The sequence below is a fragment of the Acomys minous genome (assembly GCF_964271855.1).
Source record: "Acomys minous genome assembly, chromosome: 1".
NCBI lineage: Eukaryota > Metazoa > Chordata > Mammalia > Rodentia > Muridae > Acomys > Acomys minous.
In genome coordinates, this window is record NC_140483.1 from 69435515 (window position 1) to 69454234 (window position 18720).

At 44.2% G+C, this 18720-nt stretch overlaps 1 protein-coding gene across 4 annotated transcripts in view; it reads left to right on the forward strand.

Annotated features, from left to right (window-relative positions):
* The window catches only part of EPB41L5 (erythrocyte membrane protein band 4.1 like 5), a 96671-nt gene extending 80353 nt beyond the window's left edge, over positions 1 to 16318 (forward strand). For all 4 annotated transcript variants that reach the window (XM_084774721.1, XM_084774722.1, XM_084774723.1 and 1 more), the window contains exons 21-25: positions 9037 to 9127; positions 11004 to 11078; positions 14268 to 14309; positions 14786 to 14916; positions 15995 to 16318. In XM_084774721.1, the coding sequence (XP_084630847.1) occupies positions 9037 to 9127; positions 11004 to 11078; positions 14268 to 14309; positions 14786 to 14916; positions 15995 to 16061 (406 nt within the window). In that variant the 3' untranslated portion in view covers positions 16062 to 16318. The remainder of the gene's footprint in view (positions 1 to 9036; positions 9128 to 11003; positions 11079 to 14267; positions 14310 to 14785; positions 14917 to 15994) is intronic.
* Positions 16319 to 18720: the final 2402 nt, after the last annotated feature.

Consider the following 18720-nt stretch of genomic DNA (forward strand, 5'->3'; position numbering starts at 1 on the left):
TTTGGGGTCATCCCACTATTTCCTGGGAGTCATCCATCCCTTCCAGCTCTTAGAATCTTTCTGCCTTCTCTTAAGTGTAGCTCCCTAAGCCTGAGGGGAGGGTTTGGTGAAGACACCCCATTTAGCATTGAGTGCTGCAAAACCTCTTGTCTCCACGTACTGCCCGGTTGTTGGTCTCTGTACTTGTTCCCATTTACTATAAGAAGCTTCTCTGATGATGGCTGAGCAAGGCACTGACCTATAGGTATAGCAGAATGTCATGAGGAGTCATTTTATTGCTATATTTCCCTAGCTGAACAATAGTATTTGGTTTTCCCCTAGGTACATGTCACATCCAGTCTCAGATTCCTGAGTAGTTTGAGTAGCAGTGTCAGATAGGGGTTCTATCTCCTGGAGCGGGCTTGAAATCCAGGCAGAGAGCGGTTGGTTACTCCCACAACATCTGTGCCACTATTGCACCAGCATACCTTATAGGCAAGATCACTGCTGTAGATCACAGGGTTGGTAGCTGGGCAAATGGCTACCTTTCCTCTCTGGTAGTGTATAGAGTACCTTCCAGTACCATATGAACACTAGTTGATGGGGATAACGCCTCTAATCACACAGCAGATTGACTTCTCCATGTTTGATGACCTATGTCTTCAGCAGTAGGGCCTTCCCCTTGTTGTGGATGCCAGCCAGTGACCTTGGCCTGAGCTGTTTGGGGAATTTCTTGACTAGATGTAACCCACCCCTGCTGCTGGAGCTTCACTTGGTGAGAGAGGTCTAGGTGGGGCCTTGTCTTCCCTTCTTTGCTGACTCCACTTGCATTCCTTTCATATATGTGTATATTTTAGGAAGCTTCTTCAGCCTGGGTTTTCAAATGCTCCTAGTGTCAGTTGTCCTTCCTTGTTTTCCTGCTTTTACTCCCCTTCTTCATCCCCATTTAATCCCCCCCCACTATATCTTCATAACAATGTATTCTATTTGCCTTTCCTTGGAAACTCCCAGTTCCCTCCCCAGTTCCTTACTAGGCGCCTTGTAGGCTTCACCCTTTCCAAACCTACTTTACTTTGGGTTCTGTAATGTGTATACTGCCTTTCCAACCCACCTACCCTAGATGGGAGAGAAAGAGGTTAATGGAAACAGGAGAAGTAGACTTTATTGAATTCAGTTCCTGGGAGCAAGTCCCCTGGCGTAGTTGGCAGGGTTTCAGCAATTACACCAGACTTGCTGCCGGAACCCGGAGCCCCGAAGCCTTCGCTGCAGCAGTTCTCTCTAGTTGCATCTTGAAGTGCAGCAGTTAACAGCCAAATAATACCAAGACCCCAAAAGCCCCTGCCTTCTGTTTTGGGCGTGTGTGTGTGTGTGTATGTATGTACGTATGTATGTATGTATGTATACATACATCTCAGATTCTGTACTAGGATGTATTTCAGCTGGCAAAAACCAAGCCCCCACATGAGGTGGTTCGTCTTCTAGTGGATAAACATCACCTGTTCTCTCACAAGTCTGTTCCCCATCCCACACTTGGGATCAAAAAAAAATCCACTACAGTGCTTAACCTCTGTGTTTATACAGATAATAACATGCATACCAAAGGCTTAAAAACCAACATTCATGGGGTTGAAGGGACTCACTGACTGCTCTTCCAGAGGACCTGTGTTCAATTCTCAGTATCCACATGGCAGTTCGCAACTGTATTGTAATTCCAGTTCAAGGGGATCTGACACCCTCACACAGACATATGTGCAAGCAAAATACCAATGCACATAAAATTAAAAAAACAAAACAGGTATGGTGGTGCATAAGTGTAATTCCACCACTAGGAGGCAGAGGCAGGCAGATCTCTGTGAGTTCATGGCCAACCTGGTCTACAGAGCAAGTCCAGGACAGTCAGGGCTACATAGAGAAACCGTGTCTCAAAAAACAAAAAATAGCTAGGCAGCTGTGGTGCATGCCTTTAATCCCACCACTTGAGAGGCAAAGGCAAGCCTCTGAGTTCCAGGACAGCCAGGACTACACAGAGAAACTCTATCTCAAAAACAAAACAACAACAAAATCAAACAAAAAAAATCAACATTCATATATAAGAGAAAACATACAATATTTGTATTTGGAGATCTGGTTATTGATGTGTTCTTATATTGAGCTCACAGTATTTTATTGAGAATCTTTGCATCTATGTTCATAGGGGATATTGGTCTGTAATTTTCTTTTTCTTTCTTTCTTTTTTTTTATTATTGGACCTTTGTGTGGTTTAAATATCAGGGTAACTGTAGCCTTGTAAATGAATTTGGAGCTGTTTCTTCAGTTTTTATTTTACAAAATAATTTAAGGAATATTGGTATTAATTTTTCTTTCAAGTAGACTTCTGCACTGAGTCCAACTGGCCCTGGGCTTTTTTTTTTCCCCCTCAGTTGGGAGACTTTTAATTACTGTTCTGTTTCACTAGTGGTTATAGGTTTAAGTTGCTTATCTGATTTTCATTTAAGTTTGGTAGGTCATATATGTCAAGGAATGTATCCATTTCCTTTAGATTTTCCAGTTTGTTGGAGTACAGATTTTTAAAGCATGTCCTACGGTTCTCTGGATTTCCTTGGTGTCTGGTGTGTTGTACCCTTTCTAACTTTATTCACTTGGATCTTCTTTCTATGTCAGAAAGTTACTTCAGCTAAGGGTTTGTTAAGGGTTTGTTAAGTATTATTCATTTTGTCAAAGAAGCAACTCTTTGTTTTATTATTCTTTGTATTCTTTTGGTTTATTTCTATTTCATTTATTTCAGCCTGGGTTTGATTTTTTTCACCCGCTACACGTGCTCTTTTTGGGTGTTATTTGTTCTTTTTGCTCTTTCAGGTGTGCTCCTAAGTAAGTTAATGCGTGCTCTCACCACTTTTTTTTATGTAGGCCCTTGTTTCTTAGAGCTGCCTTTATTCTGTCCCACATATTTGGAAGTGTTATGTTTTCATTTTCATTCAGTTCTAGAAAGTTTTCTTTCTTTTTTTTTGTTTTTTGTTTTTTTGGGGGGAGGGTTGTTGTTTTGTTTTGCTTTGTTTTGTTTTGTTGTTGGTTTTTTTTTGTTTTTTGTTTTTGTTTTGTTTTGTTTTTGAGACAGAGTTTCTCCGTGTAGACTTGACTGTCCTGGAACTCACTATGTAGACCAGGCTGGCCTCAAACTCACAGCGATCCTCCTGCCTCTGCCTCTGGAGTGCTGGGATTAGAGGTGTGGACCACCACCTCCCGGCTTTTTTATTTCCTTCTTGATTTTTGTCTTGACCCGTTTTTCAATCAGTCATGAATTCAGTTCCCATGTGTTTGTATGTTTTCTGTTATTGATAGACAGCTGGAATCCATGGTTGTCAGATAAGATGCAGGGTATCTCTATTTTCTTATATTTGTTGAGACTTATTTTTTGTTCAAGTATGTAGTCAATTTTGGAGAAAGTTCTATGAGCTGCTGAGAAGAAAAAATATTCTTTTGTGTTTGGGTGAAAGAATCTGTAAATATCTGCTAGGTCCATTGAATTCTAATGTTGTTGAACTCCAGTGTTTCCCTACTTAGTTTTTCTGGATGGCGTGTTGGTAAGAGCGGGGGATTGAAGTCACCCACCATTAACTCTGTGAGGGTCAGTGCATGATTTTAGCTGTAGTAGTGTTTCTTTTATGAACATGGGTGCCCTTGTGTTTGATACACCATTGTTTAGAGTTGCAATATATCCTTTTGGTAGATTTTTCCTTTGATGAGTATGTATTGTCCTTCCCCATCTCCTCTGATTAGTTTTGATACAAGTCTATTTTGTCAGATACTAAAATAACTACACCTGCTTGCTTCTTAGGTCCATTTGCTTGGAATATTTTTTTTTCATTATTTTACCCCGAAATGATGTCTATACTTGATCCTGAGGTGTGTTTCTTGGACCTTGTTAGTTAATCCAATCTGTTAGTGTCATTTTCCTTGAGAAATGAAATTATTAATACTGAGTTACCACAGCAGGTGGCACACGCCTGTAATCCCAGCACTCAAGAGGCAGAGGCAGGTGCATCTCTGAGTTCAAGGCCAGCCTGGTCTATAAAGTCAGTCCCAATCTTTAGCTCCTTCACCACTGTGTTGCCTGCATGCTGCCATGCTTCCCACCATAACAATAATGTCCTAAACCTAAGAACTGTAAGCCAGCCCCAGTTCAATGTTTTCCTTTCCAAGAGTTGCTGTGGTCATGATGTCTCTTCACAGCAATAGAAACCCTAACTAAAACAGCTTTTTATACCTTAATAGGCGCCTCCTTATTTAGATTGCGGACATTTTCTTCTGATTTTGTTGAAAATATTTACTGTGCCTTTGGACTTGGGTTTCTTCTTCCACTCTCTATTTGTATATTTGGTCTTTTCATAGTGTCCCAGATTTCCTGGACGTTTTGTGCTTGGGCTTTTTGTTTTGTTTTGTTTTGTTTTACCATTTTTATTAACTGAGTTATCCATTTCTTGTACCTTGCTGTCAGTACCTGAGGTTCTCTTTCATGTCTTAGTTGGTGAGGCTTACCTCTGAAGTTTTTGTTTGATGTCCTAAATTTTTTATTTCTAGTTTTTTGATTTGTTGTTGTTGTTCTTTTCCCAGTTTGGGTTTTCCTTAGTGTTTCTGTTTCTACTTTCATGTCTTGAACTGTTTATTTCCTTCCTGTTTCTGTGCTTTCACAGACTTCAATAATGGATGTGTTCATATCCTTTTTAAAGTCCTTGAGCACAGCCATACTTGCTGTTTGCCGTCCTTGTCTTGTGCTTCAGCTGTATTGAGTTTCTCAGGGCTACTGTGGGTCCTGGCGGAGGCAGATTGTTCTGGATGGTCATGTTTGTCTTACACTGCAGTCTAGGCATCTAAAGTTATGGTGATTCAGGTGTTTCCAAGTATTGACATCTGGTGATCCGTTCATTCTTTGACTGTTGTTGCCTTCTCATGACCTTAAACAAGTGTGGCCCTATGAGGTCCCAGCTAGAAAGTTCTGCTAGTCAGTGGTTGGCAGAGGAATGGAGATTAGCTAGGAGAAATAGCTGAGAGGAGCTGTGGAAAAGAGGTAGGGGAATCCAGTCCACACCAAAAGGCAGATTACCCAGGAAATGCAGGTGTGATGGGAGGAAGGGCTCGTTAAAGTAGGCTTCCGTAAGACAGCGTTTCTGGAGAGACAGAGAAGAAAGGGCTATGGAGACCCTGGGTCTGTACAAAGAGTCTTCAGTGAATGGAGTTGGAGTAGACAGAGGGGCACCTGTAAGCAGGCTGCTACAGAGCTGAGGGTGGGACTGGAGAGATCATACGGGAGGAAGGATGGATAGTGAAAATTGCCGCTGTGGGTCCCTGGTAGAAAGTCTTTCTGGATATTGGTTGCTGATACAAAGGAGCAGAGGCTTCAAGAGGATCCTCGGAAAGGAGCTAAGCTGGGGATCCACAGGCAGAATCCCCAGGGAGTGTTTTGTTTTGTTTTGTTTTCTTATTGCCTTGTAACGAGGCTCTCCATGAACTGCTCCTACCTCGTTCTCTCAGTTGCTGGGGGTTACAGGTAAAAGATTTCTGATGAAAAAATGGCTTTAGGGGCTGGCTTAGTGGTTAAGAACACTGGCTGCCCTTCTAGAGGATCTAGGCTCAATTCCCAACACCCATATGACAGCACACAACTGTCTGTGACTCCAGCTCTAGGAGATCTGAAACCCTCACACAGACACACGCCACCAATGCAGACAAACTGCCAATGTACATAAAATAAAAAAATAAATAAACCAGGCGGGCGTGGTGGCCATGTCTGTAATCCCAGCACTCTGAAGGCAGAAGCAGGCAAATTAGGGTTAGCCTAGTCTACAAAGCAAGTCTAGGACAGCCAAGAAACCCTGTCTCAAAAAACCAAAATGAATGGATGAGTTAATTAATTAATAACTTTTTGGGTTTTGGTTTTCAAGACAGAGTTTCTCTGTGTAATAGCTAGCCTTGAATGTTGTGGACACGCTTTTTAGACCAGGCTGGCCTTGAACTCACAGCGATCCATCTGCCTCTGCCTCCCAAGTGCTGGAATTAAAGGTTTGTGCCACCACCACCCAGTGAATAAATAACCTTTAAAAAAAAAAAAAAAAGAAAGAAAGAAAGAAAAGAAAACCAAAGACAATGCATGCAGTAAACCTAGACCCCCTATTCAGATCTAGCCAATGTCAGCACATTCTCCACAGTTGTGTAGAGAGCGGGGACTGACTCTGATATGAACTCTGGTGCCCCCTATTTGACCACTTGCCCTTGGTGGGGAGGCCTTGGTGGCACTCAGAGGAAGGGGAAGCAGGCTACCAGGATGAGGCCTGATAGGCTGTGATCATAAGGTGGGGGAAGAGGTCCCCTTCTGTCACAGGTCTAGGGGAGGGGAATAGGGTGAAAGAGGGAGGGAGGAGGGAAGCTACAAGTGAAGGGATAGCAATTGAGATGTAATCTGAATAAATTACTTAAATTTTTAAAAATTAAAAATAAAAGGGGAAAAAAAGAAAGAAAACTTGGCTTTATCCTTATGGGGACCCATTGGATGGAGGAATCGTCATTCCTCATGCCTCTCCTTGTCTCTGTCCTTCACCACTGTGTAAGTTAATATGATGGCATAGGTCCCTTTGAGCTTATCTGGCAGAGTTCATGGAGCCTACTCTCTATCTATTAGATTTCCCTGATCTGATGGTGTTGAGCTACTGTCTCTGCAGGCGTCCCTTCTGCACGTCCTCTCCTAGAGCAGCGCACATGGGGCAGATGTCCTGGAGTCCCTTCTGCTCTGCTTGCTGTTTTGCTGTTGGATTCTGCTCCTGGTTTTGCATGAACTGCTGATCTGTTTAAGCTCACTAATGCTTCTGCCTTACTAAATCTGCTATTGAAATCCTATACAGACTTTTAATTTAAAAAGTCATACTCTCTGGCTCTAAAGTTTCCATTTGGTCAATTTTCCGTCAGTTGGCACATGGTCCTGGTCTCCTGTAGTTGTTGTTTTCTGAGAGGATTTGCCTCACCTGAGCCCTTCGCCTGCTGCCGTACTCTGTGCTTTCTGAGCTACCACTTCAGTGTTTCTTCTTGTGAGTGAGCCACAGTTTGTCACATTTAATTTAAAAGTGGACATTTTGATCTTAATGGTGTAATTCTCAAAGCAGAATCTTTTCTCTCGGGCTTTCTCGGGTCTGCCCGCTGTGTGGTTATATAATAGTTGGTAACTGTTCAAAGTAATATTCTGACATGTCTTTGTTATCTGGTCTCTGATGCCTGCTGTCCTAGTTTAGAACTCAGCTAATGATTTGACAGAGACTTCATATGACTGACTGAAGCCAAGATATAAAAGAAAAAGAAAATGAAAAAACAAAGGAAAATGGGACTAGAGAGCTGGCTCATCGGTTAAGAGTACTGTTCTTTTCAGAGGGTCTGGGTTTATTCCCAGCACCATCAAGGCAGCTCATAAGCATCTATAACTGTAGTTTTAAGAGATCCAGCACCCTCTTCTGACCTGTGTGGGCATCAGGCACGCATATGATGTGCATACCTATATGCAGGCAAAATACTAATACACATAAAATAAAAATAAGTAAGTCTTCAGGGGCCAGAGAGATGAGTGAGGGAGTAGAGGTGCTTGTTGCCAAGCCTAGCAACCTAATCTTAATCCCTGGACCCACATTGTAGGGGGAGAGAACCGACGCCCACAGTTGTCCTCTAGCCTCCACACGTGCTCTTGTGCCTGGCATAATGTCTGCACCCACACAGACAAGTACACACATGTAAAAATATGTGTATGAACCATTGCAATAAAGTGGGGGCGGGGTTGTTCGGTTTTTCGAGACAGGGTTTCTCTGTATAGCCTTGACTATCCTGGACTTGCTATGTAGACCAGGCTGTCCTTGAACTCACATTGATCCACCTGCCTCAGCCTCCCAAATGCTAGGATTAAAGACGTGCGCCACCACCACCCAGCTAATGAAGTGGTTTTCTAATAGAGAAAATGTTCTCAAAGTCTATAGTTGGCTCTAGGTTGGGATATATTTTGCAGCACTAGAAGATTGCTGGGGCTGCAGCTTAGTGGTGACATGCTGCCTTGTGTCCACAGGACCCTGAGCTCTAGTCTGTGCTTAGCAGGAGACCCAAAGTTCTGCTCGTTGTCATGTCTGAGTTTTGCAATCCAGGCCTATCCTGCATATTTTTCTTGATCTTGGGGGATACATGGGGGCAGATGCTGATGTTTCCAGTAATAGTGGAAGATCAGATTTCCACCCTGTGCACACGACTTGATAAAGAATCTGCTGTGGGCCTCCATTTTCTTTCCTGCCACTGAAGCCTCGTATAGAAGATTCTTGTTCTCATCAGGAAATAAAGACCCCATCATTTGTCAGGCCTGCAGGTCACAGGTGCTTCAACAGTATCCGGTGCATCCTAGATGTCACTTGTACCTTCTACAACCGCTCTCCAGCCTGTGCCCTCACCATGGCTCCTCCTGTTTCCTCACTCTTCTCTTTTGTCTTGGCTTTGTATCAAATTTGTGATCCACTGAGCTTTCTCATGTACAGATTGGGAGGGGAAAAAAGCCAGTGGAGCCAGACATAGTGAGCTCACGTGGGAGACAGAGGCAGGTGGATCTCTGTGAGTTCAAGGCCAGATGGACTGCATAGTGAGTTCCAGACAGCCAGAGCAAATAGTGAGACCCTGTCTCAAAAACAGAAGAAAAAAGATTTCCTCACTTCCCGTCTTCTACATAATTCCTCTGGGTTTGAGGCTGTAACTGTTCTTTTCTAAAGATTCATTCTGAAGTTACTGAAGGGTTTAAACTATACTGGCAATTCTTCGTTTTCAGATCCTATGGGGTTTTTTTTTTTCCTTAAAGAGAAATCTTCTCTATCATTTTAGTGTGGTTTTCGGAAGGAAGCAAGGCAGTGTGCTGTCGGACCCAGCAGCCAAGGGGTCCGCTCGGATGTCAGAGCTGTACGTCCTTCTCTGGCTGCCCTTTCTTCCTGGAGGTTTCTCCAGCAGCGCCACCTCTATACAAGCCCTGCATGGTCTCCTTTTTTTCTCTTCTAGTACTATATTAAATGAAAATAACACGCCCCTCTGCAAAGATTCCCTCACCCTGGTGCATGCCACAGCTGCAGACAGTGGATCTGTACTAAAGGTAAGAAGACAATATTGAGTTTCACCTGTAATGTGACCGGGGGACATTGGCTGATTGCTGGTTGTCATTGGGACTTGAGGTGGGAGGAACAGCTGAGCCTCCTTCCTAGGGAAGACCCTCCTTCCCAAGAGGAGCTAGAATCTGCTCCCCAGCTTCTGCGCTGCTTGTGCCTCCTTCAATTTGGGATGGTCTGGGTGCTGTCTGTGCTTTCACTTGCTGTCCTCTAAGACACATTGTTTATGCTGACAGATGTGTTAAAGTGTTTATTATTCGAAAGAGTTAAGGCTGAGTATGCCCAGCATGTCTGTGATTTTGCTGAAATTTATAGTCTGATTTTCCTAGGCAAACATAAGTTGTGTGAGTGGACTGATTTTGTTGAGTCACAACCTTGCTGTGTAGCCCAGGCTGGCCTTTGAGGCTTAGTCCCTCTGCCTCATTCTCCCTAGGCTAGGATTACGGTCGTATGCCAACTTTCCTGGATAATCTGTTTGTTCAGTCCTGTATCCCTACTGTCCCAAGTGGTACATGGCAAGTAATAGGCACTAAGTAAACCTGCAGCAATGGGCACCTCTCACTGATTATGCTATAGCGTAACCAGCTCATTCCATTTCTGCCCTTATGTGTCCACTTCCTGTACCCTACCCAGTTCAGAGATCACAGAAACCCAAGCTCTTTCCAGTTATCTTATTGTATATCATACATTTGTTGCAGAAATTTACCAGATATTTCCCATAAGGGAAAACTATAAATCACCCTCAATCCTACTATGTACAAATAGTATGTAGTTAATACTTATGTATATTATATTTCAGTTAGGGTTATCTATCTTTGAGTTTATATTGCTGTGATAAGACATAACCAAAAGCTTACGTTTCTACCTCATGGTCCACGGGAACTAAAGCAGAGGCCATGGAGGAATGATGCTTACTGGCTTGCTCCTTATGGCCTGCTAGGTCTTCTTTCTTATAGAACCCAGGACCACCAGCCAGCCCAGGGGTGGCACCACCCACAGTGAGATAGACCCTCCAATTTGGCCATATCTCTTTTTGAAAAAAAAATTTAAGTGTTAAATCAAAACCAAACACATACTTAAACTTCATCACCTTGAAAAATAGTTCTTTTTTTTTTTAATGCAAAGATGGTGCAATTATAGCCTATAGTTGTTTCATCTAGAATTAAATAAACAGCACTTTGGTAAACATCAGTTTGTCTAGTAGGTGCCTCAAAATGGTATCAAAAGTGTATGTTTTCCTTGCACTCTTGTCAGCCAGTCCTGCAGTTCAAACACTGACTTCCTTTCTTGCATGATTGCATCCTGCTGCTGAGTGGACATTAGCTTTCTGCTCTTCCATACTGAACAACCAGCATCTCACCACCCGCTGGTGTCCTTCCCCTTCTCAAACCTGCAGCCTGCCCACGAACAGGCCACTTCCTTAACTCTGTCAGGGTTAGTGTGTAAGTGGAATTTACATGGATATTTACAGAGCACTTCTTTTTCCAGTTGTCATTATAGTTTAGATTCTCCTCCTCGAAGTAGACCCTTGAAAACCCATTTCTGAACATCCCTTTGCTTAAAGGATCAATGCCAGCTAGGAAGGTCACTGTTAGAAAGTCATAGGCTGGCCAGGCACAGTGGTGCACGCCTTTTTAATGTCAGCACTCAGGAGGCAGAGGAAGGCTGATTTCTCTTGAGTTCAAGGCCAGCCTGGTCTACAAAGAGAGTCCAGGACAACCAGGGCTATTACATAGAGAAACCCTGTCACGAAAAACTAAAAAGAAGAAAAAGAAAAGAAAAGAAAGGAAGGAATTCAGAGACTGTGAAAGAGGTTAGTCTGCTGGCGCTCACTCATGGCTTGTTGGTCCTTGTCTTCTGCAGGATGCTACAGATGAACTGGATGCCTTACTTCTTTCTCTAACTGAGAATCTGATGGACCACACAGCCACACCCCAGGTAAATGTGTCAAAAGAGATTTGTTTTGAAAGTGTTCCTGCTAGCTTCCAACTTTTCCTTATGAAGTGATTTAGTAAAACTTTTCATTAATAAGAATTTTCAGGACAGTGAAGATGGCTCAGTAGGTAAAGCATTTGCTACACAGGGTCCCCCAAAGTCAAATAAAGCTGGACACAGTAGAGCACATAAAACAAGGCACAAATAGAATTTCCAGGAACTCTCAAGCCGGGTGTAGCCACTGGAAGCACGAGAACGTGCCTCCAACAAATAGACTAACCTAAGACCTCCATATGTGCACTGTGGCGTGTATGCACCCACACACACTCAAAGAGCCTTTATTTGCTTCTTTGGCATTGCCTTTCTGAACTCAAATTCTGCTGCTTTGAATTTGCATTTCTCTCTATGGAAATCGCATGTCACTATAAAGCCATTCATAAGTCACCATTGTTGAATAACAAGAGAGAAAACCTGGGGCCTGGACCGGCGTGAAGAGTTAAGACAAGGAGCTCTGCGATTAAGAGCCCTCGCTGTCCTTGCAGAGGACCTAGATTCTGTTCCGGGCACCAGTGTCATGGCTCAGCACACCAGTTATCTCCAGTTCCAGAGGATCCATTGCCTTCTTCTGGTCTCTGCATTCACTGAACACTTGTAATGTACTTACATACACAGGTAAAACATTCATACACAGAAAACAAATAACAATATTCTTTAGAAAGTGTTAAGACAGTAATCTGGTCTTAGTGGCTTATGTCTGTAATCCCAACATTCAGGAAGACTGCCGCAAGTCCCAGGCCAGCCGGGTTCACAAAGTAAGTTTAGGCCAGCCAGGGCTGTAGCAAAAGCTACGTAAGGACATGTTGTTTCTTTACAGAAGGGTGGGAGCATAAGTAATGATTGGTATTGAAAATCTCAGGCCTTGTTTAACCCGGAAGGCCCTTCATCGCCATAGCGCAAATACGGCACAGCTCATTTCTTCAGTGGACTTTCAGTCAGGTTAGAGAGACACAGAACAGCCTCAGTGGCTGTAGGACAGGAGCTGCTGAAGGAATCCGATTCCTCTCGGGAGTCAGGAGGTGCAGATGGCACTTTGTGTGGCCAAGGGTGCTTGTGTAAATTATTAATGAGCAAAGGTGAGTGTGTGTCAGAGTCCCCAGAAGGTGGACTAAGCAGACTGTGGAGGCCTCACTTCAGAGTTTCAAACTGTCTATTTTGGAAAAAACCCCAAATTTGCATTTCCAAACATGTTCCCAGGTGATACTCAGTGATACAGCCTACAAGCTTAGACATTACCAAAAGGGGAAGTGAGTCCAGATCTGATCTTGAGCCAGAATAAATCTTAAAATAGGCAAGAGATAGTCTCTAAAATTAATGCCAAAATAACCTGAAGCCCAAAGAGACCATCGCTGAGAGGGTAACTCAGCGCTTACACTGCGCTTGCTCCTTGTCTTAGTGGGTAGGGGAGCCTTACAAAACCTACGCAGAGCTGTGGCTGAGTGGCCCGCCCCGTTAGTCCAGCACTCGGGAAGCAGAAGCCGGTGGCTGAGTCACTCTCACTTAGACTCCATGGGCTTCTGCACATAGCGGCATGTGATAAACAGAAAGTCACTGGACATGGAAGAAAATTAATTAAACACACCAAAATAGAGGGCTGAGGCTTGGGTCGGCAGTAGCATGCTTGTCTTGAGAGTGTTAGGTTTTGTCTAGACTGCAGCTCTGCTCTGAGGGTGTAGTCAGTGTGGTAACTGCATCCCTGCAGCGGGAGCTGGCCTGGAAGTAGCTACCTTGGGATTACTACCTTCACTTTCCAGGTGCTGAGATGACAGGTGGGCGTCTCCACCACAGCTGAGCTGTCTTACTTTTAACACTTGGGAGGCTTTTCTTTATGTGTGGTATGTGTGTTTGTGTATGTGCATGTACACAGTGTGTGTGCATGCCACTGTGTATGTGGGGTCAGAACAGCTTGCAGGAGCTATTCTTTCCTTGGATCACGTGTGCCCCAGATGTCCACCTCAGGTGGTCAGGCTTACCTGAAAGGGCCTTTCTGTACCTCATGAGCTATCTCACATATCCTTGTCTGACATTTTTTTTCCCCATTTTTGTCTGACTTTCTAATTTTGTCCAGTTTAATGAGTTTGTCTCAGTGTTTCAATTATATAAGTTAAATTGGATATCGCCCCCAAAATTGATACTAATTTAGGTTTCCTCTTATGTGAGGCACCAGTGGTTGTGTTTGCCTGGTTTTGTTGGTCCTCTTTTGTCATACTAACTTCCAGAGATATAGATTAGATAGCAACTTTGCATGACTCCAGCCACTAGCCATTCTACACAGGGGAAGGGTGACACGGAGGAGAAGTATTCTCCGTGCTCCTAAGCTAAGCTCCAAGGCCTGTAACTTATAAAGATAGCACAAGTAGCCATGGGAGCGGTCTCTTACCAGACCCTCAGCTGGCCTTAACAGGTTGTTTGTTTGTTTGCTTGTTTGTTTGTTTGTTTTAAAGTGATTAAGTTTGACCACCCTGTGTGAAAGTATAACCAAAATTAAAATAATTGATAATATAAAACAAACAGTAAGCCATGCTTTACAGGTCTGTAGATTAATGGCTGACATGCTAGGTGGACAAATCACAGCCACCCCAGATGTAACCAAACTCTCATCCTCTTCCTGTGGCTCTGTGTGTATTCCTCATTCTGCCAATGCCTTCTTTGCTTTATAGAGCCTATAAAATAAGACTAGGACCACACCAGCCATCACCTGGATCTCTGGACCTCAGGGTAAACCAGAGTTGAGTCTGTTAGGGTCATAATAGTGGTGCTGCTAATCTCTGGACCTTGTGTATCCAGCCATCTTAGTGCTCTACTCATTTACAGTGGAGCCGCGTTCAGGTGCTCCCGTGATAACCGCGCTCCAGTGCCTGGAAGTCAGCAAGAGTGGAACTGCTAAATGAATTAACGATAGCAGTAGCATTCTTGAGTTACAGTTTCTCCTCTTAGGGAGATTCTCAAAGTTCCAACAATCTCTTAAGTAATACAAGTGTGGTGGAGCCTGGGTTGACAGTGAGTGTTCGTTCAAGAAGCTCATTGGGAATTGCATTCCCTGCAGTGCACTTCACAATAGAGAAATACTATGCATGTAATTATGACACTAAGGTAGTCTTCCCTAAAAGTAAGTGGCTATAAACTTTGTTTTAGGTGTCTTCATCATCCATGATCACGCCCCGGTGGATTATTCCAGTAAGTTCATACTTTTATAATTCTTTTGTATAATATCAGAAATCTCAATTTCAGATTCTCCCGTTCTTGTTTTCCCTACAAACATTGGGGCCATTATCAAAGCTCTATTAATTATTGGCTTCAGATTTGTGGCTCAACTTTTCTCTAAATGCTGAATGACTCAGACAGAATAAAAATGAAAATCTGAGGTGAAAGGGGCTGGAAGGATGACTCCGTGGTTAAGAGCACTTACTTTTATTGCAGAGGGCCCAGATTTGATTGCCAGCTCATATGGCAGCTCATAACCATGTATAACTCCAGTGCCAGGGCATCTGACTCCCTTTACTGGCAGGCACCAAGCACAAATGGGGCACACAAACATCCGTGCTGGCAAAACACCACAAAGAACTAGCTGAGCTGCCCCAGTCACTGAAGCTGATGATGGGACAGGGCTATCACCTCTGTGTGAAGGAAGACATGCTGTGCCTTTTCCACAGCACACTGCTGCCATCTCCAACGGGCTCGCAGGATGTGGAACACCTTTGGCAGGGACAGATGGATGTGGTAACAAAGATGGATTCTCCCTGATTTCCGCCCCAGCACCGTTCTTGGTAGATGCTGTGACCAGGTATGGAAATTACTTCTCAGTTACAGCTTTCAGAGCATCTGATAGGAGAAAAATTAAGTTGATTATATTTAAAATAATAATGTTCTTAGCTGGACACGACGGCCCATGCCTGTAATCTCAGCACTCCAGAGACTAAGGCAGTCGGATCTCTATGAGTTTGAGGCCTGCCTGGTCTACAAAGTGCGTCCAGGACAGCCAAGACTACACACATAGAAACCCTATCTTGAAAAATCTAAAAAAAAAATTTTAATTAAGTAATAGTGTTCTTATAAGGTCTTAATTTAAACTGACTGAAAGTATATAAGTCTTTTCTGTGAATACTGTTTAATATAATGTGCTTTCTTGCTGTTGGTAATTTTCTATATAATTATTAGGATTCCTTTATGAAGTTTTTGCTAGATAAAAACATTAGTAGACTTATCTTTAAATCTGTTTGTTTTAAATTATTATTCCTCCTTTCCTGCTTTACTCCAATGATTGTGCCTGGTCCCATAGTGATGAGTGGCAATGCTCATTACTACACATGACAAGGTGCAGTAGTGGGGGTGGGGATGTTCCCAAGGTGAGGGCCCTGAGTAGCTTTCACTAGATAGGATTGTGAGCATGGCTGGACGTGGTGGTGCATGCTTTTAATCCCAGCACTCGGGAGGCAGAGACACATGGATTGCTGTGAGTTTGCGGCCAACCTGGTCTACATAGTGAGTCTAGGACAGCCAAGGCTATATAGAGAAACCTTGTCTTTAAAAAAAAAAAAAGCAAAACAAAAAAAAAGATTGTGAACATGGATGATATGGGTCCTTGGTCATCTTAAATCTCCTCATAGAGGATAAGCAAAATCAGGCTCAAAAGAACAAAACGTGGTGCTCTTGTGCCCAGTACAGTACTTACTATTCATAGTAAGCTTGCCTCCTAAATGTATGTTAGACTGTAGGCAGGGAACCAGGAGCATCAACTATGTAGAAACCGTGTCCTGTGGAATAGCTCATTGCTTGTGACACTTGCGAAGGCATCTCTCTCGTCACCATCTCCACGTGGAGACATGGGTCCATCACTGACTAAGCCTCTCTTTTCCAAGCAGCTCTGTCCCTCCTTTGGCTGAAGACACAGCCTTGAAGCAGAAGTGCTTGCTGACTACTGAGCTCTGAGGACCGCTGCTCCTGGCCTGTAACTGGAAAGCACCATGCTCTTCCCCAGTCAGCCCTGGATCCAGCTGACTGTACCCTTTTCTTGGGTAAAACCTTCTACCTGGATTTGACTTTAACTCCATAAAGGAGGTAGCTACATTTTCCGTCCTACTGGAAGACTACCCCACATAACTGCTTAGCTGAAGACACCTCCTCTTCCTGTAATTTTATTTACATTGCCAATTCCTAAGTCAGTGAAATTCACTAATTTCTTCAAACTCTTGGCTCCACCTAGCGGTTGTAACTGTTTATAACTTAGGGCAAGGCTTGCTGTGAAGAGCTTTTTCATTGCTGTTTCCCTGGAATGTCAGGGTGGAGAAATGAGTGGCACTTTCCTGTGCATTACCTGGAAATCAGAATTTAGGAAACAGATGTAAACATGTAGGTAGATCCCAGGCCAGCTCTTGCATAGTTCCTAGGATCCTTAGAGAAGCTGAGACATAAAGGGCTGAAGATGTCACCCACCCTTTGAATTCCATGCGGTAATGACGTTACTGCTGTGAATTGGCATCAAAGAGAGATTTTAGGAACTCTCAGAGAGAGCAGTCCCTAAGACTGTACTCCTTGGACCCCTTTCCTGTAGGAAGCATCTACGTCACTCACCTGTCTGTAACTCAGCAGCCTGGGAGGGAGAGGATCCGAGTCCTCATCCCAAGCAAGGCCTGTGTTCTCCTTTCTGAGCCAGTGGGGAATACAGCCACAATAGGCTTACGAGTCGTGAAGGTCAGAGCAGCCGTGCTTCTCCAGTCAGGATCTGTTCAGGCCTACCCTCCAGGTCCTTTCAGTATGCACTGAATGAGTTTATGGCTTTCAAGCTGAAAAGAGAAGGAAAACACCTGACAGACGGAGGGTGGTGGCAGAGGGATTGGGTTCTTGAATGAGTGTCACCTAAGCTATGCCCCATGTAATGAGCGAAGTCAGCTTACATCAGGGGTTTTGTATTCATTTTTAATGTGCTCCAGAACTCCCCATTCTCTTAGCCTGTACCAAAAGGCACTCTTACGATGAAGTAGGGCATGTTCATCATAGAGCAGTGAGTGGATATGCACCTGTAAGCCCAGCACACAGAAATGAATTTGAGGTAGCTTTGACGGCTTGGGCTGAAAGGTCAGGGCCTCCATTGCCATGGGGGATGAGGATGAAATGCAGCCGTTAGTGTCCTTGTTCCCAAGCACAGATATTAAGCTGTATTTCCCCGCTTTGTTCAGTTCTGCCCATCATGTAATGTGTCTATGGTTGAGCACTCATCCTTACTTTGCAGCTAAGAGCACATCTGCTCTGAGGTCTTTACAAAGCTGTGATTCGGACTCCCCTGGCTTCCCTGTGACATACCATGTGCTCAGGCAAGCACTAGTGTCTGACTGGAAAGCCTGGGGCTTCAGTTTTTCAGTTCCCAGGGAGCTGGACTGTTGAGAAACCACTTTCGCTAAAGGAGACAGTTGCCCTTCTTGCTGGTTGTCCCCCCTCAGCCAGTAGTGCAGCCTGTATGATCATTGGCAGTGTTTTTGCCAGTCCTCAGTGATAAGACTTTTCTCACAGTACGATGCCTGGAACCAGGGACTTGACTAAATTGGATGTCAGATCCCTAGTGTCTGGAAGTCCTGGATGGCCTACAAGGTTGGCTGTGCTGCTAACACACACAGCTAAGGCTCCTGTTTAGGAGCAGGCACTACCCTTCCAGACTGAGTGCTGAAAGTCCCATAACATTTGTGTCTCCAAGGACCTGAGTTCTTGCCAGTCAAAATATATGCCTAGGGACTTAGTTAGGATTCGCTTGAATCTGCAGGAAAAACAAATCCTGTTTTGGTATCAGGTAGTAAGCTTAGGAGTTAATAATTAAGTGGTGAATTTCCCCTGACAGATTAAACACTTGTCAGGTGTTCCCTGTGCAGTTATTGCACCTTGCTCCTCTGAGAATGGTGGTGGTCTAGTGAGACAGGCTTGATGATGTCTGGGAAAGCGCTAGACGCAGGAGAAGTACATGAAGCAGCTGAGGATGCTGACAGAGTGAGGCTGGAGGTGACAGCTGGGACAGAAGGCAACTGGTGATGTGGGGCTGAGTCAGGGAAACAGGCAGCTGCTGGCAATGTGGGCCTAAGTCATATTGGAGGTAGTGGCAAGAAGCTGCCCTCCTCTGGACAGGCTTCACGTTGTATTCCTGCCTGGGTAGGGGCTGATCATGGCAGTCTCCAGTAAGATGTGTAGGTTTCAGTTAGGAATCCTAGCTCCACCTCAGCTCTTGGAAAGGGAGGGATCTGGATACAGGCAGCTTCCACACGGGCGAGCGGGACTTCCAGGCATTTCACTGCTGTTTCTCAGCAGCTGAACAGAGCAGCAAGCACACAGATGCTCAGCATTTTACCTTCCTTTGCTAGACAGTCCTGCTGACAGTCCCTAAGGCACTTGCTTTGCACAGGCCCAGGTATCCCAGGCACGTCTGGGGACGAGGTCTGAGCTGTTACTAGGATCTACTGCTTGTTCCTCTCAGTTCTGGCTAAAGCTTGGACCTCTCTTCTCTTAACTGAACCCCAGAACGTCCTGCTGTCCCCTGCTAGATTTTTTGCTAGTCACTCAACTAGCAAAAAACTTGGGTATTTTTTCTTTCTCTCCTTCTTTTCTT